Genomic DNA, 24,674 nt, shown 5'->3' on the forward strand with positions numbered 1-24,674 from the left:
GAATGGGTTCAATTTTCAATCTTTTTTGATTTTATTATTAAAGTTTTTTTGTTATGAAACTTCTTTTTATTATTAAAATTTTTATTTTATTATGAACTCTTTATTATTAAGTTTTATTTTTATTATGAAATCTTTTTTTATTAATGAAGTTTATTATTTATTAAATTATATTTTTTTTTATGAAGTTCATTTCTTTTTATTAGTAATTATACTTTATTAAATTTTATTTTATTTTATTATATTTATAATATTATTTAATAATAATTTAATTTAATATTATTTTATTAATAGTTTAATTTTTCATTTTATTAATAAAATACAACTTTCAATAAAGTAAAACTATTAACAAAATAAAACTATTATCAAATTAAAACTATTATCAAAATAAAACCATTAATAAAATAATATTATGAATAAAATAAAAAAAATAAAACTTAATAGTTTTATTTTATTAATAGTTTTGTTTTATTAATAATTTTGTTTAATTAATAGTTTCATTTTATTAATAGTTTTATTTAATAAAAGTTTTGTTTTATTTATAGTTTTAATAGTTATGAAGTTTTCTAAATTATACATTTTTTTTTATTATGAAATCTTTTTTTATTAAATTTTATTTTTATTATGAAATCTTTTTTTATTAAATTTTATTTTTATTATGAAATCTTTTTTTGTTGAATTTTATTTTTATTATGAATTTTTTTTATTACTAATTAATTAATAAATTACTTTTAATTATGAAACATTTTTAATTAGTGTTTTTTTTTTTCTTATGAAATGTTTTATTACAAATTTTTTTTATTATGAAATATTTTTTCTTATTATATTTTCTTATCATGAAATCTTTCTTTATTATCAAATTTTTTTTATTGTTAATTTGTTTTTATTCTTAAGTTTTTTTATTATGAACTTGTTTTATTGTTAATTTTTTTTTATGATTTCATTTTATTATTAATTTTTTTTATTATTAGCTCTTTTATGATTAATTTTTTTTATTATTAGCTTTTTTATAATAATTTGTTACCGGGCTAATTGGTCAAATTTAAATATAAATAAAAAGACACTGATTTATTATTTATATTTAAAAATCGTTTATACTTTATTTCCGATATTTCGACTATCTTCGATAGTCATCTTCAGGGAAAACTACACAAAATATAGGATGTTCCATTTTTATAGCGGATTATAAAGAAAAATCATACGATAAATACTTTTTAAAAATTATCTTTTTTATGATTAATTTTTTTTATTATGCAATCTTTTTTATTAGTTTTTTTTTATTATGAAATCTCTTTATTGTTAAATTTTTTTATTATAAAATTATTTTAATGATTGAGCTCTTTTTAACTGTGAGCAACTTAATTTGCACCTCATTTACAAATTTTATGTATAATGTATATAATAATGTATACAATGTATAATTTTCTCTACCAAAATAAAACAAATTTATAATTATTTTGTGTATATTTTTAAGCTTTCTTTACAAAAGATCTATTAGAACTGTTTTCCTTTTTTGCATTTGAAGCATGCTATGTGTTGTTGCAGTTGTAGCTCCCCATATTATTTTTCTAATTCTGGAAAAGTTTGGTAATTACATAAAAGGAAAAGAACTACAAAATAATTCAAGAGTTGGAGGAAGTGTTAGAAATGACTGTTGTAATAATGACAGATCAATTCCTGTTCTTTATTATTTATTCTGTGACTGACTTTAGCATTTGATTGTGTTTATTTATAATAGCCAATATATAATATATATTATTGTATATTTATAAAATCTGTTACAATCAATGTTATTTGAAATGTTTAGATCTCTCTATTATATATTGTCAAATAAAAATGTGGTCAAAGAAGCATGGCACAATACAAAAGACATGTGAGAGTCGCCGAGTCAATAAACCGGTAACATTTCAAACATTTCCTTCCGGCATATACTCCATAGTGTCTGATATTATTTGTTGTTTTATACTCGCACATTTTTATGAGCTCGTAAATTTTTCCTCCACTTTTTTAAAGCTCTTAAACTTGCTTTTTGCCTTTTGCGTTCAGTCTTCTGCCTTTGCCGCCTTTTGGTAGCTGCCTTATGTTACACTTGATTACACTGTGCGCATGTCTCTACATGGACGAACTCAAGTACTTCCTCCCTCCTGACTACTGCGAAATATTGGTTATACCAACAGTTTTTCTGATTTAATGGAAATTCGCAAACACGTTTTTTGTGCCGTGAAACTTATTCCTTCTGTTTTGTACTTGTGTTTAGTTCGGTTGGTCAAGATGAGCAAAATCATATTAAATATATCGGTAGATTTAATTTTGTTAACCAGTTTAAAAGTTTTAAAGTTTACTTTTATTTAAAATTTATTTATTTCTTGTTTTTTTTCTTTAAATTTATTTTTATTTTTAATATTATTTCATATTTTCATATAACTATAACTCCTGTGAAAATACTCTACCCACATTTCTATCTAGGTATATAAATTTTTATCTATTTATGTGATATATATGACAATGTCGGTTTACTTATATTTTAATATACGTTTCTTTCTTTTTTTGCAGAGTGAAACTGTTAATTAATCGTCAAACCGGTGAAGCGGTCGCCATGAAGATGGTGGACTTGAATAAACATCCCGATGCAATGCTCTCAGTACGTAAAGAAGTGTGCATCCAAAAAATGCTACAACATCCGCATATTTTACGCTACTTTGGTAAACGTTCTCATCAGGACATCGAGTATATATTCTTAGAATATGCAGCCGGTGGCGAGTTATTCGATAGAATCGGTAAGTTTTTATTTTTTTTTTAATAAACTTAATATTAAATAAATAAAAAAATTTAATTTATTGAAATAACTTTATTTGAATAGTTTAATTAGAGAAATCATAAGCAAAATAATTTATTAATGTCTTTTTAAATTGATTGAATATATTCTGATTATAAATTCGCTTATTGTGGAAAATTTTATATTGTTGTATATCTTGAGGTTAGATTTTTTTTTTATTTTATTTATTTATGATTTAATACTAAACGTAATTTTAAAGTTAGCTAAGAATAAGGAACAGGAGTACTAGGTACTTCGCCCTAGAGTTTGGATTTAGTTCATTGGTTAACGAAAAATAAGCTGAGGTTCAGATAAATGTTATGCCCAGCAAGTTCTTAATAAAGTACTATGGTGGTTCTAAAGTAGTGGATATATGTATATAAGTAGGCGCGATCGTTTAATATTCTTTATAGATACATTATTACATTAAATTATTATTATTATTAAAAGGGACAAAATTATACACAGTTGGTACTATTGTAATAGTGGTAGAAAAAGTCTATTAACTTAACTTGTATGGTTCATCTATTGTATGATTTAACTATTATATGATTTATCAGTTTGTAGAGTCCATTGAACATACTTTACTTTAATGCCTAATATAATTTCTTTTTGTACATACCCAAAATATGGGTACCGAAATATTATTGTTTTGATTAATTTTCGACGATTTTTTCGGAAACGTCATTAATCTTCAGATTTATTATTATATCTTTGAATTTTACAAACATTTCTTGTAAAATAATTTTTCATAATTTTCACGGTGCATATTATTTAGTCACCGTTTTACTTGATTAGTGTACTCAGCTTGATTAGTGTAAATAGTGCTTAAACTGCCTTCTGACTGCCGCTATAAAGCACTTTTTCGCTAAAATATCTTCTTATTTTATCACAACATGACCGCGCCAGCAATATTTTGGATCCTTAATTTTGCTAATGTTGATGTAAAACTCACCATGTCGTAGGTAACTAAAGATTCTACGAATAATATTTCTCTATAACAATTACAATGATACATGATGGCGAAATTTATTCCAACAAGCATTTCATGTCAATTGGCAAAACTGGTTAATGGCAATAATAGCATGTGTAATACTATCCATAATCGAAAACTTTCTCCACGCTTCCATGCTTGGATGATCTAGCAATGGGTGACTGAGTGCATTATCAAGGAGCAAAAGTATTTTAAATTCCAAACCCTTATGTTCCATATATTTCTAGATTTCAGGAACAAAGCAGTTGTTGAACCGATTTGTAAACAGGTCAGTCGTCATTCATGCCTTTTTATTGGCCATCAAATTAACTGAGAGTTGTTTAATGTTCTTACCTCTTAAAGCTCGTGGATTAAGAGATTTATTTATTAACACTACAGAAACTTTACTACGAAGCAAAAATGTCACCCGCTCTTTGGCTGCTTTAAACCCACCAGCTCTTATTTCAGATTTTGCTATATATGTTACGTTCTGTTAGGCATTTTCTTCCAAAATAACCACATTTCATCGGCACTAAATATTTGATCTGGAGTGTAATCGGCCTGTTCAATTATTTTTGCTAATTTATCCGGAAAGCTTTTTGCAACATTTTCATCTGCTGATGAAATTTTTCCCTTCATTTTTATATTGCGAAATGCGTATATTTTTAGAAAACCTGTTAGCCATCCCTCACTTGTATTAAAAGCCAGTTTCTCTTTGTTGTCTGATAACTTGCTGATGGTTCCAATTCCTGAAGTTGACTGTATTTTTCTTGATAATTTTTCTTTTATAAGTTCGAAGACTATATACTGATCGAGCATATTTGCTATTATAAGTATGAAGTATGAAAGTAAGTATGAAATGAAGCTGTCGTCATTAGTGTAAGATTTTTGAATTTCTTCCAAATAATTTGCTTGAATTGATTGACACGTGTATGTGCAAAAAAACAACCATATTTTCATAAGTTGGGAATAAAAATAATCCTTGCATTATTTGAGCATAATTTTTAATGAAGCATTTTATCAGCCAATGATATGAAAGCTATAAAAATCATGAAATAATACTGCTTAGCTTAAGTTAAGACTTTTAAAGTAATATAAAAAAATATAACTTATTAGGAAAATATTAATAGAAATAGGCATGCTTAATAAAAGTATATAAATATATATATACATTTCATGGAAAAGTATAAGTCAAGTTAAGCTTATTTATACTACCACGCATATTGATTGAAGTGGAAACATAATTAAGAGCAAACATTTTTGTAGAAATAATCAACAAAAAAAAATGAACTGTTTTCTCATATACATAAATATTTTTGTTTATTTATTCTGAATTTTAAGATACTAAAATATGTGTTTAATCTCTATATATGCATCTTACAAATACTTGTATTTATTATCATCAATGGTGCATGCAATCACCATTTGCTTTAAGTTTTCGATACTTGTTGTTTGTGTAAAAAATTGTTAAAGACATAAAACCTTTCCTGAAATATCGAATTAACTAGAAAAGTCAGCGAAAAATTGTTTATTTTTATAATGGTTGTAGTCGCATCCCTCCTTCCGATGCTTAGTTTTACGATTGCAGACACTATAAATCTTTTGTTTATACGATCCACTTTAAAGTGATTTGTCAACAATTTCATTTGAATTGATCTCTCTGTATGGATGAGTATTGCGTTTGAATTAATTGTTTTTGATTTGTTTATAATAATTTTCTTTTATAAATATATTTATGCATAAATGATGTTTACATCGTTTGATTTATGACCTTAAGGAAGCTATAAGAAGTAAATAACTGATAAGATCTATACATACAATTTTTGCATACGCTTGGAAGTCTCTACTTTACTTCAATGACATATTTTTTTAGGGATGATCAAATACGCAAAAAGTATCTGTATATAAACAATGAGATTATCGTAAGATAAAATAAACAAATCATAATGATTATAGCATTGATTTCGAAACAATAAAATTATACTCATAATGAAGTTCTACTTGCTTCTAATACATTCAATTATTAAAATAAATAATAATAAAATAAAATAATAATGAAATAAAATAATATAAAATAATAAATAAAGTAATGTAAAAAAAATATATAATAATAAATAAAAAATTATAAAAATAATATATAACAATAAGATAAATAATATAAAAATAATATAAAATAATATAAAATAATAAATAAAATAATATAAAAATAATATAAAATAATAAATAAAATAATATAAAAATAATATAAAATAATATAATAATAGTATCTGTTATATTATATTGTCTTAAATTAAATATTATCCGCTTTTTTCTTTAAAAAATAGAAGCAGACTGTTTCCATAGGACTTTTTAAGATCTATTTAAGAAAGTATAACAGAATTTAGAACAAATATTTGGACAACAGCGCATTATTAAGAATGTGGATGTGTTGAAAAGTTTTTTTTACTAAAGCTAAAATTTTTATTAGATCACGAAAGCACAATTCCTATAAAGCACAATACTTTTTTTTTTGTAATTGATACTAAATCCTCTTTTTTTTTAAAAAAAAAAAATTTCTTGCATCAACACTATTGATTATTGGCGGTAGAGATGTGAATCATTGACAATCCCATTAAATATAGCTCTATGGCCAATAACTGCTTTGTGAGGTTTTGTCTTGTTCAACTAAATATATATAATATTTATACAAAATTATTGAATGTAATGCGTTTTCACTCAATTTAGATATTTGTAGAGAAACCATTTTTCGTCTCAACTGATGATTCTTCTCAAAAACGAATATTTTTTGAGATTTAAAAAAAACAAAATAGACGTGAATCAATGTGGCATCGCAAATATGAAACGCATATATTGCATTTTGAAATTAAAGTATAACTTTTCGCATTATAACCCTCAGAGCGTTTACTGTGCCAAAAATTTCGGCAATATACTACTTTTCCCACTCCGAATTGCACTTCCTTTTTCCGTGTGCTATAGACGTTTTCAGCATTATTATGTGCCTGTTTAAATTGGTCTATGATCTTCTCTCTTACCACTTGCTATTTATCGGAGTTATGAAGTATTTGGAAATCACTTGTTCTTATTGTACCTAGTCTTCGATTCAGTGCCAAAGGTTTGCCATGTTGTTCATTTTGTCTTTTTAGTGTACATATAACTAAATTATGTATGTAGTTATCATCTTCTGATTCATATCTATTGAATTATTGTTTTATTTTAAATATACCTGTATATAACAGGTATAACGAACATTTTTGAAGTTTTCTGCTTTCATCGTTATATTGTTATTCATTGTCTAATTTTCTTATATATATAATTTAAGGCTTAAATCACAGGGAAAGCATCTTTGTTTTTCGTCTATCGTATAGTTATTTGCCCTTTAGGAGTAGGTATAGTTTTCGGCGTAGGGTCGTATTACTGACCTTTTTGTCTATGTGCTATCCACAAACTATTCCTATGTTACCACGATGGACCATTATTTGAGCTCAAGTGAGCTTTATTGAATACAAGGCGGCTGCCACTATCTACCTCGTACCTACCTCTTGCCAGGTAATTAGACCAGCACTACTTAATGGGTGTGTCGCGTATAGCAAAGCTGCAGACTCTACTATTCAGAAGCTACAAGTTGCTTAAAGTCAGGATCTCCGAAGGCTCTTCAAAGTGTTATGGTACATCAGCACGAATGACATGCTAAGAGACCTTAGAATAGATCCGGTCAAAAAACACATAAGGGACAGAGGTCTGAAGCTATATGCGAAAACCGAGAGGCATACTCTATACTTTTTTCGTAAGCTACACCAAAACTTCTATGACTGCAATCGATTCGGAATGCTGTCCTTAAAGCAGGGCTGTTCAAATCAGATGCAATCACTGGCCAATATAAATCACTATACAGATTGAAGGACCGCAGAAACAAATACATACGTTCATAGTTGTTTTCGACAGAAATAAAAATACTATTTTAATGTTAAATTTAGTTTCATTAATTTTACCAGTAAACCCAAAAGAAAATTTGCGTAATTGTAGTAGATTAAAAACATGTCGCAGGCAGTGCTTTAGACAGCGCTGCCTTAAAGAGTTTATTTTAGCTTTGTGAGTAGAAAAAAATTATATGTAGTCATATCAAATATATACCATATAATAGAACTTAATCGATCACATATATTTGTAAAAACATTTGTAAATACAATGGATTTGTGTCATCGCAGAACAGTCATAAGTATAATTGCAAAAGTAACTGATTTAAACACGCTATCCACCAGATCTAGATCAAATCAGATTAAAAAAAATTGTTTTAGTATCTTTTGTGTTTTTTGGGTTCTATTTAGACAGATTGTGAAATTATATTTAATATACTATGTATATAATCTATAAAATATAATATATAAGATATACACATATATATAATTATATTATGATTATGCAATAAATATTGTAGTTAGAGAATTCCTTGTTTTTTTTTGTATTCAAAATGAAGCAAAACGGTTTCCGTTGAAATAAAAATCTTATATATATAAGCCATATGTATTCATAATTTAATTAATAAAAAAATATTATCAGTTTTTAAGGCAATTGTTTACTTTAAGATTTTAAATGTTTATTTTTCTAAGTATTGTCATTAATTTTTTTCCTTATTTTCTTTTTATTATTTTGATCAAGTATTCAAATAAATTCATCTGATTTTATATCTTTCAGTTGTCGGAAATGTTGTTGTTGCTATTATTATTATCGTATTCATAATGAAGATTTTTATCTAGTCAATATGATGATTTGTTCTGTTCATTTGTTTATTTGTCGCATGTATTGTTTTCCAAAAAACTGGACGACCACACATCAGTCAATTGACGACATATGGGTCCCGTCTTTTCGTCACAATTATTTGTTACTTTTTCTGCTTACTTTAGTATTTCTTAATCTTATGTTTATATAAAATTTTGGATAAGAATTGTTTTCTAGCCTCGTTCTATTTTATTTGAGATGTACTTTTACTTTTACGCATAAAGTCAGTTTATTAGAATTTTGATTTTGCAATATTTGCAATTTTAAATTTTCATTTATATGTGTATAAATTCGTTTTTTAATTTTATTTTTAAAGTTTTCAAAGGACTTTTGATATGCTGCAATAGATTATATTAACAGTTTCAAATTAAATGGGACTTACATCGTCATTGAGTTGCTTACTATATATTATACTCTAAGACATAAGATAGTGTTTTCCAACATGAACCATACCTATAACACCTTTCAGGGGATTAATTTGCATTTTAAGACTCAACAGTTTCTGTTTAGGGGGAGCTATTATTTCTACTTATAAAAACTTGTCTATTTGGTACTTTCACAAAAATAAAAAAAAATTTTACAAATATAGTATATGTTGACTGAGGTTTATATTGCTTTGATCTAGATCAGTGGTTCCTAACAGGTGATCTGCAATATGGTTAAAAATTGTCCGTGCATTAAATATAACAGGTATTTTGGATACATAGCTTTTAGTTTGTCCTCTGAGTACCTCATTTATTAGAAAATAAATACAAAAAGTTTCGAAGTAATTATATATATATTTACCTATGAACTTTTACTTTCACAATTCATTATACATTATACCTCAGATGCACATAAAGTAAATTAAAATAATAATACAGTTTATTATTTTTAAACTTTGCGATCCCTACTAAAAACAAAAATATCATAGTGGTCCTTGATCAAAAAAATGTTGAGAACCACTGCTCAAAAAGCACATTAGTGGTACTACGAAGCTATAAAGGCACATAGGAAGAAGGACATAGCAAAAAGATATGTCCATAGGAAATAAACAAATATAAATCATTTTCTCACTTTGATTTCGTTCCTGTGACAAACCTTAATATATTTGTTATATCAGCTTTATTCTATTACTTCGTTATCCGGCAAGCCTGTATTTAATCATATTAAAGTTAGTGCTTGCTTATTTGTGAGTATAATCATTATTTTTTTTTATAATTCCATAAACATTCATGAATATTTAATAAATGCATATAAAATAGAAAGAAGCAGTATATTCAGATGGGGGTGGCATGGATTTAGGTCTTATTAGGTCCATTGTTAGGTGTTGTTGTTATAAGCTACGTCTTTAATAATAATACGGAAGTCGTTAAAAAATTTAGGAAAAATAGGTAAAATAAATTAATAAAATATATACTAATATTTATTTTTAAATTTAAACAGATTTTAATTTATTTTAGAAATAAAATAAATACATAATTAATAAAATGAATAATAAAATAAATAAATAATAATATAAATACATAAGACATAATAAAAAATAATATGAATAATGAAATAAATAAATAATGAAATAAATAAATAATAAAATAAGTAAATAATAAAATGAATATGAAATGAAATAAATAAATAGTAAATAAATAATTAAACAAATAAATAAAGAGTAAAATAAATAATAATGTAAATAATAAAATAAATAATGAAATATATAAATAAATGAAATAAATAATGAAATATATAAATAAATGAAATAAATAATAAAGTAAATAAACAAAAAAATTAATAAATATATTAATAATAAAGAATATATATAATACAATAACTAAATAACAAGATCAAATTTTTTGATTATAGTAGGGTACAGTTGAAGGTTTAGTTTTTACTAATTAGAGTATTCAAACAGAGAGTTTAATTATTAAATATAAATATTTTCGATATATACATTGATCTTTTTAGTATATATATTATAATTGTTACATTTTGGAAATTTTTTTGTTGTTTTTGTAAATAATATATAATTAGAGACTGAGAATATAATCAGTGGCATTTTTATAACAATTTGACTTTAATAGTCCATACTTTAATGTATGGACTGCTGTTTATTATTTTTTTGTTTTTTGTGAAATAAATCTTTATTAAAGACATGAACTAAATACAAAATTCTCACCTTCTGGGTATTTTCGCCGTTATAGTGTTTTTCGTCGTTGTCGTATTTGTTATTATTATTTTAATAGTTAAATTTTATGTTTAAACATTTTTTTACCAATTTATAATAATAATAATAATTATAAATCTATTTGTTAAAAAAATTCTCTTATATTTGGTGCTTGCTAAAATTGGGCATTAAGATTGGAACATCTTTAACAAGTATTTGTTCACCATTACTATGAGCAATGGCGATCTATATGTTTTATTATTGTTATTAAAAAAAAATTATTAAATAATATTAAAAGAAAAAAGTAAATTTTTTCCGTAGTGGTTAAAGTTTATGATGAAGTTCACATCCTTAAAGGCTTCTTAACGAACCAGCCAATTGAATAGACAGACAGGATTCATTGTATAAAGGGAGTCGTAATGAAGTTTATTAAAAGACGAAACTATGCTATTTTTTTGTTTGTTTCTTTAAATGACTAATCTTTTTTTTATTTTATATTGTCAATTTCTTGTGAAATTGATTACTGTTTTATTTGTGACAAACCTCAATTGGAATACCAATAAATATGGTGTAGAATTTTAAAGGAAAATTTCATGATTATTCAGTGGTTTTCGAAACACTCAGAAATTGTTATTGTTCCTGCCATATGAAACTATACATATAAGTTTGAATTGTTCTTTATGCGTACGTATGCTTATAAATACTTCCTAGTATTTATTAAAGAGATCAACGTAAGAATGAACAAAGGTTCTGAGCTCCTAGTGTAACGGAGATTTGTGATCGTAGCAGGTTAGGTCGCCGAGTGTTAAAAAAGCTGCTATTAATCCTAACAAATGAAGTAAAGTCAAGTTATTTAAATTTATTCAAAATGTATATTCTTTAATTAATTATAGTTTAAACAGTTAATGACTAATAACACATTTTCTCTTTATATGAATATATGATAATATTGCAATTGTTTCCAGACTTCTAAAACACTTGTGTTATTTGTGTAAACATTTAAAATGAATGGTCATTTCTGAGATTTTCTTGTAGAAACTTTTTAGAAATATAAATTTAATATATTTTTCTAATACAATTATATCGTTATACTGATGACTATAGTTTGTGGTGGTTTCTGGATCAACCAGATATATACCGCAAAACCATACACACATAACAACTAAACGCCGTTCGTCACTATCATCTGAGTTTTATTGAAACGTCTCGGGGGGCGGGGTTAACAACTAAATTTTAAATGCATTTAATAAATCTAATAATTTTTAATCATTTTAAATTTTAATAATTCATAATTCTGAACATTATGATAATTTTATTAATCACTAAACAAGATACAGATATTGAAAAGAGCATAGTTAGTCTTTTGTAAAACATGTACTCGAGGAAGGTATTACCTTGATTAATTCCTATTAATTAATTATTAATACTGTAATTATCAGTATCTTTAAAAACAAAATTACAATATCTATTGTTTTAAAAATAAAAATGAACTGATCAATTTAAAGGATTACTATATTTCTAAGATTAAGCAACAAAGGTAAATAAATATCGCCATTAAGTTAAATACCGATACAATGTACTTAGTTTCTTCGATACAGTATATAGTTCCTATACGCATTGCCATAACATTTTCAACACAACTCTATTTGACATTTTCAAGAAAGAAAGACAGACAACTATTCAGATTAGCCAGACCTATTATCCCAACGAAACATAGTGTGTCACTATGTATTAAATAGTGACATGTCATGAATTTACTTATGTATTCCTAAGAACTCTGCTCCCTGATTAAACATCATCGACGTTGATTTCATCTTATTGTAGTGGTTAAGTTCTTATTAATACAAGCATTCTTATTAATACAATACAAATATGTGTTACTTTAAAAGGAACTTTCAAGTTCCCAAAATCTTGTGTTTATTCTGAAAAATTTTTTATACAATTACTGATTATTGGTGAATTTTAAAATCTTCATATGTTAAACTTGATTGAGAGTTTAGTGAAATATTGAGTTACTTTCATGATAGTCACAGTTCATAAGCAGGATAGATAGTGATCGTATAAGAAAAATAGCGATTATTATAATGAATTTTGATATGTCAAGACCATAATGAAAGCACAAAATCTTTAAGTGAATTTATTTCTTTAAAGATGCGAGTATTCGAAACCAAACACAACACGTTTACACATTATAAATAAAGCAAAGATGGGTAATAAATTACGAAATTAGGAATATATAAGATTGAAAGATTTTATTTTAATTTTAAAATTTATTTATTCATTTCGAGTCATTTGTACAATTGTTACATGAAATAAACTTGAGAATAACTTCAAATCTAGAAATCTGACATTTACATTTGTGGCATGCTTAAAATTTGAGGCTGAATAATTTAGTATACATTAAATTTTAAAAAGATTACAATTTATATGGGATTGTGTCAGCTTTTATTTGTGTTGCAACATAAATAATATATGGATTTTCAATTAAAAAGTTTTTAATTTTCTAATGTAATTTCTTTTTACACAACACTTCTTTTGTCATCCTTTTATGTTTGTTAAACTATTAAAAAGCAGCTGTCTTGAAATCATGATTATGTATAACATTTTTTCGATATTTAAAAAAAAAACATCCAGAAAAAGAGAGTGAAAGAGGATGGAGAGAGAAAAGGTCCTTTGACTTAATCTGCACATTGAAAATTATGCTTATGCGTCAAGCTATTGAATAAAAAATCTACCCATTACGAAAATGTTTTCATGATTATTGCTGATTCATTAAAAACCTACCTTGTTTGGTATATGATTGTACTTGTATGTATGTATGTATATATATATTTACTGCGTATGTCACTAGCATCGCATCATCTATTTATCTATCTACCTACATATTCACCTACTTACTCATGTTTTGTTAGGACGTTCATATCATACTTGCTTATTATCGATGTTGAATATAATGCAAGGAAAACAAAGTACAGAATTTTGCATTAACACAAACAACGGATTAGATATTTTTTGCCACTACTACTATTCCAGTTCAATGGAAATTTCCATTACTCTGCCGCCGTCATCAGCACCACACTATCTATTTACAATAATTACCTCAAGGTGCATTAATTTAGGTAGTGATTCTATCTGTCTGTCTGTCTGTCTGTGGCACAGGTAAATAAAATTGTTTTCATACTTTTAGATTCCTTTGTTTTTATTTGTAGTTTATTATTATTATATATATATATATATATATATATTTTTTTTTTTTTGTGCTCTTCAAATATCCTTTTATGGACATTACAACTGTAAACTGTTGCACAGTATGGAACGGTGCATGTCCTGTCGATTTCAAACAAAATTAAAAACAATATGAAATGAAAAGTAAACAAATACTTTAAAACAGTAACAAAAATCAAAATTTCATCAAATGCATTTTAGCTTTCATTTTAATTTTATTCATTGTTTTTGGCAGGCAGGACACACTACAATGCACAATTTTCACATTATTTTATTTTATTATTTTTATTTATTTATTTTATGTTAAATGGCAAAAAATGTGCATTGTGAGATTTATATATATATCTAAAAATATCAACATTAATTTGAAATATACTTAAATAAACTATATTCTATGTATATATTTGTATGTAGCAGCATTCATAATCGTAATTGAAATTATTTTAGAATAACTTATTAATAATATTTTTTATGAAACATTAAACAACATAAATTATATGTTACATATCCATTGATAGATGTAGTTATTCCATTGATGAGCTACGCTAAAAGCATTGACAGTACTCTAGAACGTTAGATTGTATGACATTTAGCTTTATCCTATGCAGTTAAACACCAATTGCTGTTACAGCCAGTGACTAACACGGGAATTCACTATATTCTAACTAAAAGCAACTTTGTCTTCTTTTTTTATAAGATCTATTTTTATTGCCATCAAAATTCATTATTAAAACTAATTATAATTATGACTTTCCTTTTCGTTGTTTTTAAATCTGGGCATCAAGAGTTCTTCCTTCATCTGGTTTTACATACTCTGTAGTATTACCAAAACTTCTAATATTCTTAATCTTATTTACTGCTTACTAACATATAGTATTTAAAGATCCTTTGTTATTGTTTCTACTTTATTATATACTTTATTTGAATTAAATAATAGAGTCAAGATAAATCTATAAATTTACCATAATTGCCGGACGGTACGATACTACTTTTCTGTTTTGCTCATAAATTTCCCTTTGGTTGTTTTTAATTCTAGGTCTCAGCAGTTCCTCCTCCCTCTGGTTTTACATACTCTGTACTATTACCAAAATCTCCAATAGTATTAATCTTATTTACTGCTTTCTCACATATAGTATTTAAAGATCCCTTGTTATTGTTTCTACTTTATTATATACTTTATTTGAATAAAAGAATAGAGTTCAGATGAATCTATAAATTAGTCGTTAAATATACTACCTTATAGATTTTAGGGGTTACAACTAGGATTTCAGTCCCTCAATAAACAGTATTCAATTTTTATAAATTATTCTCTTAAAGCTTTTTTTTGGATCACTTCGATAGTATTAATAATAGCCACTTGTAGCTCTTCGTTCGCTATATAGCACTATCACATGAACAAAACTTTTTTCTAAAAAACTGACGCAAAGAACTAGCACGCCTGTGAACAATAAATTTGGTCTATTATAAGACAAAATATTGACATTTTATTTCAATTAGTTCGATATCGTTAGCATTATGCAGTTAGTTACAGTTCAAGTAAGTCGCTTAGCAATTTTATATTTATTATACTGTTCATTACTATCTTAAATAAAATCATGAACTTGAATTTAAAGCTATATATTCAGATTCATAGAAATAGGTTATAGGAATAAACAGGGTTTCAGCTCCCAACGGAGTGTATTATTGCGATCTTTTCTGCTGCAACAGACCCTAACCGAACAGAATACATTCCGGCTTCCGATTCCAATTCATATTATTAGAGGTAAACTTAATAGAATTTCCGTCACTAATTTTTATTTTATTCCTTTGTTCTTTTATTTTTTTTGTTTCATTTAATTTTTTTCATTTCATTTTCATTTCATTTTTTTTTTTTTGAAATATATATCATATATGATCTAAGTTAAGCACTGATTACTTGCGTGAGTAGAGCGAAGAGGTTTACTTGATAGCTAATATAAATAAAATTTTGTTTAATTTTGCTTATTTTGCCAGATTAATATAATTATCCTAGAATTAACAGCTATTTTCTGTTATTTGACAACAATATTTATATTATCATTTATAATATTATTATAAAATGACAGATCGGCGATAGAATGTCATCTCTGTTCGGAAGGAAATAAAATGGCTATTTACGTTGTGTATAACTTAAATGCCAAGCTTTAATAAAGGCCAGATGGAGAACACTAACCTAGAGCTCATTTCAGTCTGACAAAAGCAAATTTTGAACAAAAAGCATTCAGATCTTTATTCTTGAGTCTGCACTTCACTAAGAGTTCAGTACACTTAATTTATATTATAATCTAAACATATATTACTTATTTCATTTGAGATAGAGAAATACTCGTAATGTCTTTGTGTATTTATTTTTGAAAGTATTTTTATATCTTTAATATATATTAGAAATAAATTATTTTATAAATAAAAGCCAAACTTAAATAAATTAACAAAAAAAAATTTTGTTGTTCTCTTTTCATTTCTATTCGAACCTTTCTAACTTTTAAATAGTGTCTTTTCGCGTCACTTTCGAAAAAGAAATTAACATTATAAATTATTTTCTTTTACAATTATGAAAATAAAACAATTTTAAATTATTTTTCAATAATTAACAAAATAATTACGAACGATATAAACAATTTCCAATTTTAGACAAACATTTTGAAACGTGTCAATTATGGATTTGGTAGAACAACAAGGTCAAATTCTGTACAACTGTGAAATGGGCTTATTTATGTTATGCCATGTAATGTCCTGTCCTGTATTTACTCCCGAATATAAAATTAAATTGAATAAAATACGTAAATCCCCCGCATTTTCCCCTTCTGCTATTCAACTAAACTGTGTGACCAAGGCACAATAAAATTTTGTTTTTAACTCTCTCGTCTCCAACTCCAACTCCAACTCTTCTTCCTGTAGAAATAATTTCCGTACAATTAATGTAAATTTTAAGATTTAAATTGTGAATTTATTTAACTGGACCAGTAGGGTTTATCCTTATTTTAACAACGAACAAATTTAAAGGATACTGCTGTGGCGTGGCATCCATGCAAGCAACAACAATTTGGAAATGCAACAAAATACTTGACAGTTTACCATTGTAAATGCTAATATTGTGAGAATATATTTGTCAGCTTATAGTGAAAACTGAACAAACGGCTGTTCGGTTGTCAGCATGAATATATTTTGCCTGCTTTTGTCATTTGATTAATTTTTATATATTTTTTTGCCTTTTTTTTTGAATTTACTCTTTTGTTTTTTATATATATATATATATAATATATATATATATTTATATATATATTGTATGACTCTTCTTGATTCTCTTGTTGCTTGAAAGAACTGTTGATTGCATTTTAACCAATTTTGATTACAAACCAAGACCACAACCCCAAATGTCTTTTATGCTATGCTATGCTATTCTCCCTGCCAGACTCCGGCGAGAATACGAACAACGGCATATGCATCTTTTACCGTTTGGTATCGTTTCTGTAACGATACGAACGAAGCTAGACGATTTGTTACGATGCGAATATAATATATATGGTGCGTCAAATGTCATACTACAGAATGGGGTGTTATGCTATGGCATGCTCTAATGCTGATGTTGCTTTAGCTGCTGTACGTACTGCTACTACGTACTCTACGACGATGTGTTGCTCTGTGCAACAGCGGCCGGTGCGCGCTTATATGTTCGGTTCGGTTTGAGTACGGTTCCGTTCGGCTCGGTTCAGTGTACTCTTCGATTCTGCTTTTACTTCTGCTGTTTGCTGTTTGTGATTGTGACTGTGATTGTGATTGTGATTGTTTCCTTGCACAATAGAGTTCTGTTATTTGCGATGAGTTAGTTAGTTTTAGTTTGACATTTGGACATGGCGGTTGGAGAGATGGTGCTCAATATTAGCTATATTGGCAACCGGAAATTTAGGTATCGTCTGTGTTTATATATCAGTTGAAAGTTGTGAAACTAAATTTTGTGATTTTATCGGTTTGTATTTTTTTCTTTCTTTCGGTGTTTTAAAAGTCTTAATTTGACCGCCAGCGGAAGTCTCTGAAACGTGCCAAAATTTTACTGAACTTATGTGATATTGAAATTATTTTCATTTTTCCTCTAGTGAATTTTATTACTTTGATTTAATTATCGAATAATGGATTTTCTGTTAAATGATTTATCAAATAAGTGACAAAATAAAGTTTTCGTATGAATTTCATTAAGAGTACAATATAGACGTTCCTTGTTTGAAAATTGGAATAAATTCAATTTAATTGATTCAATGCAAATACTTCATTCTTAAAATTTGCATCTCCATTTAAAAAAAAAATTATTATCTGGAAATATATAACAAAATTGTTGTTAAATATATGGCATTTATTTAAAATTAAATAAAACTAATTTCTTATATTCAACTTTGATATTGAAATTTAATTTAAAATATAACATAAATAAAACTTTTTAATTATTTTATAAATGTTTAATATATATAATTTTACTCAATATACATAAAATTGATTATAATTTTAAAAGTGATGGAAAAATATTATAGTGTTACAATTAATAAATATTTAAACGCTTTCCTTCAAAAATTTCTTTTGCGATCGTTTTCATCATAAAAAGTACTGAAATCATTATATCTTTTAATAATATATCTTAAGTATATATGCTTGTACTGCATAAATATCAATCATTAAATTTATATATATAAGGAGAATATGTCTATCGTCATAATCACACAATAAATTTTTTATGAAACAAAAGTGTACGTGTCGCAAATGTGAAAATCATCTTGTAATATAAAATATATTTTTCATAAATACTTTACGAGCTTATACAAAAAATTAATATAAAAATGTTAATACACTTTTAAATATCTTAATCAAAATTTTTATTCTAATAGTGAACGTGAGAATATTTTTATAAGATATCGAATTTCATAATTAGGCTTAAATGGTAGCCATCACTTTTTTATCGACTGTTTTTCCAAGTAGTTATACACTCAGGGATATTTTATTACTTAAAAAAAACTGTTTTAGAATAACTTGGTTTTTTCTTTTTCTATTAATTATTATTATTATCTTTGTAAATACATTCAGAAGAAACAAACTTATTTTTTTTCTTCTAAATTCTTTATTTTTATGACTATTTTTTAAACCTAAAGTTAACATTATATTATCCATGTTAATACGTATTATTATTATTATGACATGTTTTATAAATTACAATTACAATTCAAGAACTTAGTCTATTCACATATGCTTTCCAGACACCCCTATTACGCGCAAATGCTCCAAGCTCGCTGAATGATTAATTAGTTTCCCTGTTTATCGATCTTCTCCATGTACTTTTTGGCCATCCACGATTCCTTCTACCTTGTGGTTTCCATTCTAATGCTGAGTGTGCATTTTCACTTACTGGTTTACGCAGGCTATATCCCAGCCAGCCATATTTCCGCTTCATTATCTGCTTTTGAGTCGGTTGATTTGTAAGTTCTCATAACCGGTTTATTACATATGGTTCTCGGTCACCAAATGTTTAGGGTCTGGCGAAGGCATCTGTTAACGTATGTTTGCAGTTTTTGTGAGATAGCGGCCGTAACAAACCATGATTCAGTTCCTCCATATATCAACACATTTTTGACGCAAGCACCGAATATCGTAATTTTAGTTTTTAAATGCAAGTTTGTTTAACCACAAATATTTTTGAGATTAGCGAAGGCATATCTGGCTTTCCGAAGTCTATTAGCTAACCGAGATATACGGGTTGTCAAAGAAAAGTGCCCGAAGAAGAACTTTCTTGAAAAACCACTTATTGTCTTAAAGACGCTTAATCCAATTAGCTTGAATCAAATACAAGTAGCCTTAAAATTCATAAATCTAGTTACATTTAAAGGCCTGATTGCATGGATGTGGTGTGTGAAAACGCTTTTAACATCATTATGATGTATACACCAACAATTAGTTCATCCAAATAGTGCTGTAGTTGTCGTTATTTCATCTGTTTATTGCGGTATTAGAATTAATCTTTTTTTAACTTTCCTTTATGTGCATAATTGTGATTTATTTACATCCGATTTTTTTTGTTCATTCTTTGTGAATTAGTTAGCTAACCACATTAATATATATTCATGAATAAGTTAGCCAAAAAATTATAAAATAATTTCTTTATTTTTAATAAAACGAAAAAAAAAAATATTTTTTCAAGCAGTATCGAAATGTGATATTATATTTAATTAATTTAGAAGTAAAAATTTAATAAAACTCAAATTTATTTTATTACTATTTTCAGAACCTGATGTTGGGATGGCACACCATGACGCACAGCGATACTTCCTACAACTTCTTTCAGGTTTGTCGTACCTACATCAACGTGGCATCGCTCATCGTGATCTCAAGCCTGAAAATGTACTTTTGGATGAGAATGATAATATCAAAATTTCGGATTTTGGAATGGCCACTATGTTTCGGTATGTAATGATTAAGTGATTGTTTAATTGAGAATATTAAAGAATTAATATTTTTTGTACATATGTTAAGGTCCCGAGGTAAGGAGCGTTTATTGGATAAACGTTGCGGTACATTACCTTATGTTGCACCTGAAGTTCTGGTTCGTCCCTATCATGCACAACCTGCTGACGTCTGGTCGTGTGGGATTATTTTAGTTACTATGTTAGCTGGTGGTAAGTTCAAGTTTTATAGTTATTATAGTTTTATAGTTATTATTATATTATATATTATTATATTATATATTATTATATTATATATTATTATATTATATATTATTATATTATATATTATTATATTATATATTATTATATATTGTTTTGTATTATATATTATTATATATTATACACTATTATATATTATTATGTATTATATATTTTTATTTAATACATATTTATATATAATATATATTTTAAATATATACATTATTAATGTTCCATAGCTTCTAATAGAGTTAGGTATTACTTCTAACCAAATATTTTCAATTTCATAAATGTTATATTCTGTGATTATTCTTTATGATATTCTTGGACTATCTTACGTTATTTTTGATGTTGTTTAATATTTATTTATATTATTTTTTAAAATACATGTACAATTTATATATATATATATATATGATTAATAAATTTATTTTTGTTTCGAATTTTATGCGATTATTTTGATACATTCTATATATAAAGATTATATTGTACATAATTAAAACAACAGTATTATTCCATTTTTTTTTTTTTCGTAAGCACTCACATTGTAATATAATTTATATTTTATTTATATATTTATAATATTCATTATTTTAATAATTTTCTAAAATATATATACAAACTATAACTCTTACTAATAATATAACTATTTACAAATATCATTCTCATATTATATCATAATGCATATTACTTACAAATATATAATTTATTTTTTATATTAAATATTTAATAACAATATATGTTTATTTAATATGTTCTACTTTTTATCTTGCTTGTTAAAACATTTCCACTTATATGTTTAAAATTTATTTTTATTAATTTTTTTTTAATTATTTTGTTTTATTAATTTATTTTTAATAATTTTTTTATTATTAATAAGCACAATTGTATATATTATATGGCATATTTCATTAACACATCACCAAATCATTTTTGCTGAGTCTTTGGTATTCTAGCTGTAGATTGTTTAATTGCTATCATCTAAAGCTTTTATACCAAAGCTCCAGCTTAAATTGCTTGCTGCACATAATTTTTATTATATTAATATAGTTTTAATTTGTTAAAAATTTTATTAATTTCTTATTTTATTGTATATATATATTTTTGTTCAATTTTTTGATTTTATTATATTTATGTATTTTTTTTTAATTTCCTGATTTTATTGTATATATATTTATTTCAACTGCCGTCAAACAAAAAATTGAGCCTTTGAAACTCATGTTAGATTGTTATAATCGCATAAGTGTTGCCCGATAAATATGTCGGTATCAATACCATCTAGTGACGAAAATCTGCTTATTTACTATATATATTTAGTTTTTTTAATTTTTTTGTTCTCCTTTTTTTTCTGTTTTATTTTTATTGTGTATATTTTTTCCATAAGGTTTATATTTGCATTTGTATTTCATATTTTACTTATTCGTTTTTCTTATTCGTCAGTAATACTAATATTTTTAAATATGAATGATTTTTTGAATGGGTTTACTTGTTATATTAATAATTATTTATATATATATATATATATATAAATTTTAAAATTTAATAAGCTTTTATAACGTTTTTAAATAAGTTTGTAACTGTACTTACACAAATTATTATTTATATATTATTTTGATGTATATATTACATTATTCAATATTTTATTAAATTCTAAATTTTACTTTCTTCTATATATTAATTATATATATTTTATATATATATTCTATATTTTAATTATATATTTTACTGTAAGCTATATTTTATATTGTTTCATACATAATTCGATTCCAGATTCGATATTATTCTATATTTGGTTTTCTTCATTGTTTTATTCGAATCAACATGTTATTTAATTCTGTATATTTTATTTCCTCTTTTATATATAGTATATATTATATGTAGTATATTTTATACTTATATATAAAATATATATAATGTTTTTTATATATCGTATATTTTACATATATTATGTATTATGTGATATATTGTTCTTACCTTAAAGATATTAATTTTTGAAAAGATATTGATAACTGTTTGAATAAATTTTTCTATACATTATATATGTATATAGCTGCTAATAATTAAGTTTTATCACCAACATTTTCAAAACACCAAAATATGTCACAAATTTTTAGAAAGCCAAATTATATCTATTATAAATACGTTTACGTTTATAATAGTTTTATAATATAAGTTTTATTATAAGTATAATTCTTTTAAAAAATTTACAATAGTTGAATTTTATTAAACCTCAGTTATTTGAATTAAAGACTTATTATTTTAATTGTTATTAAATTTTCAGAATTACCTTGGGATCAGCCTTCAGCACCATGTCCTGAGTTTATTGCATGGAAAGAAAGTGACCAATGGTCAACTCGTACTCCGTGGTCTAAGTGTGATGCATTATCTCTATCTTTGCTTCGTAAAATACTAGCAATGAATCCGGGAAATCGTTTAACACTTGATAAAATTTTGAAGAGTAAGTGGTGCACCACTAAGTTCGAAAATGGCGCTGGTGCAGGTAAGGTTCTTAATAATATATTATTTTATAAAATATATATATATATATATATTATAAATATTATTTGTATAATTTTTTAAAAATGATAAAAAATTAATGAATAAAAAAAACGTTAACAAAGAAAAATACTTAACATAAGAAAATAATGTATATAATGAAAAATAAAAAACAGTGATATATAAAAAATTAATAATAAATAAAAAATTTTAATAGATAAAAAAAAATTATAACAGAAAAAAGTAATAATTGATAAAAAATTAAAGAAAAGAATAATTAATTAAAAAAATATAAACTAGCAATTATATGATAAAATGTAGTAATAAAAATGCTAAAATAAAAATAAATATAATAAGAAATTATAAAAAAGTAAAAATATTTAACATAAAAAATATAATAAATAAAAAAATTAAAATTGTTTTTATTTTTTATTTAATTAATATAAATTGAATAAAAACTTTAAAAACAACAAAAAATAAAATATGAATATGCAAACGGAATAAAATTAATTGATAAAAAATAATAAGAAAAAATTTAGTAATTATTAAATTAGTAATTATTAAATTAAACAATTAATTTGTAATAGTTATTATATTATGTGTACATATTTATTAAATTATGTTAAATTCGAATAACTCATACAGTAATAATTTTTTGTTATATATTATTTATTTAAATAGTGAATAAAAATAAAATTAAAAAAAAAATGAAATTAAAATTTTTATTAATTTTTTTTATTAATTTTTTATTATTATTATTTTAAGATTTGATAAAAAATCTTAAAATATATTAATACAATTAATTTATGTAATATTTGCTTAATATATATAAATAGTTATTTATGTAATATATAATAACATTATAATTGCTAATATTTTTTAATGTTATTGCATTATAATTTAAAATTATTAACAAAAAAAATGAAATAAGTAAATAAGGATGTTTTTTTATATAGAATATACATATATGTTCATATATCATATATTAAATATTAAAAATAATTAGGGCAAATAACTGAAAAATATAGTAAATACTATTTGATAATAATAATATATTTCTAACACAAGAAATAATGAAAATAAGGAAGCAATAGTAATTATAGATTTTTATTCTAAAATTCTTATGAAATAATAACACTTTATTTTTGATAATTGATAATAATGAGTAATATTTATAATAATTTATAATAATGAGTAATATTTATAATAATTTATAATAATGAATGATATTGATAATAATGAAGAATATAAGTAATAATGAATCATATTTATAAAACCTAATGAATAATATTTATAATAATAAATAATGTTGATAATAATGCCTAATGTAAAATACAATACACAAAAAACAACAACGAATAAACTATATATATTTTAAATAACGAAACAATTATAAAAAATAATTTAATTATTATTTAGTAATTCCCTGTTAGTTAAGTATTATACATATATTTCAATATTTATAAATGTTATATGTTTATAGGTAAACAAAATGTGAAATTTTTTTTACCTATGATTTTATTAAGGGGCTGAAATATTTATACAGGTACTTAGTGA

At 24.6% G+C, this 24,674-nt stretch overlaps 1 protein-coding gene across 2 annotated transcripts in view; it reads left to right on the top strand.

The window, feature by feature from the left end:
• Window positions 1-24,674, top strand: part of LOC119688010 (serine/threonine-protein kinase grp) — a 38,895-nt gene that overhangs the window by 6,218 nt on the left and 8,003 nt on the right. For both annotated transcript variants that reach the window (XM_038102613.1, XM_038102614.1), the window contains exons 3-6: window positions 2,551-2,774; window positions 20,204-20,381; window positions 20,452-20,594; window positions 22,903-23,121. In XM_038102613.1, the coding sequence (XP_037958541.1) occupies window positions 2,551-2,774; window positions 20,204-20,381; window positions 20,452-20,594; window positions 22,903-23,121 (764 nt within the window). The remainder of the gene's footprint in view (window positions 1-2,550; window positions 2,775-20,203; window positions 20,382-20,451; window positions 20,595-22,902; window positions 23,122-24,674) is intronic.

The sequence above is a fragment of the Teleopsis dalmanni genome, chromosome X, assembly GCF_002237135.1.
Source record: "Teleopsis dalmanni isolate 2A chromosome X, ASM223713v2, whole genome shotgun sequence".
NCBI lineage: Eukaryota > Metazoa > Arthropoda > Insecta > Diptera > Diopsidae > Teleopsis > Teleopsis dalmanni.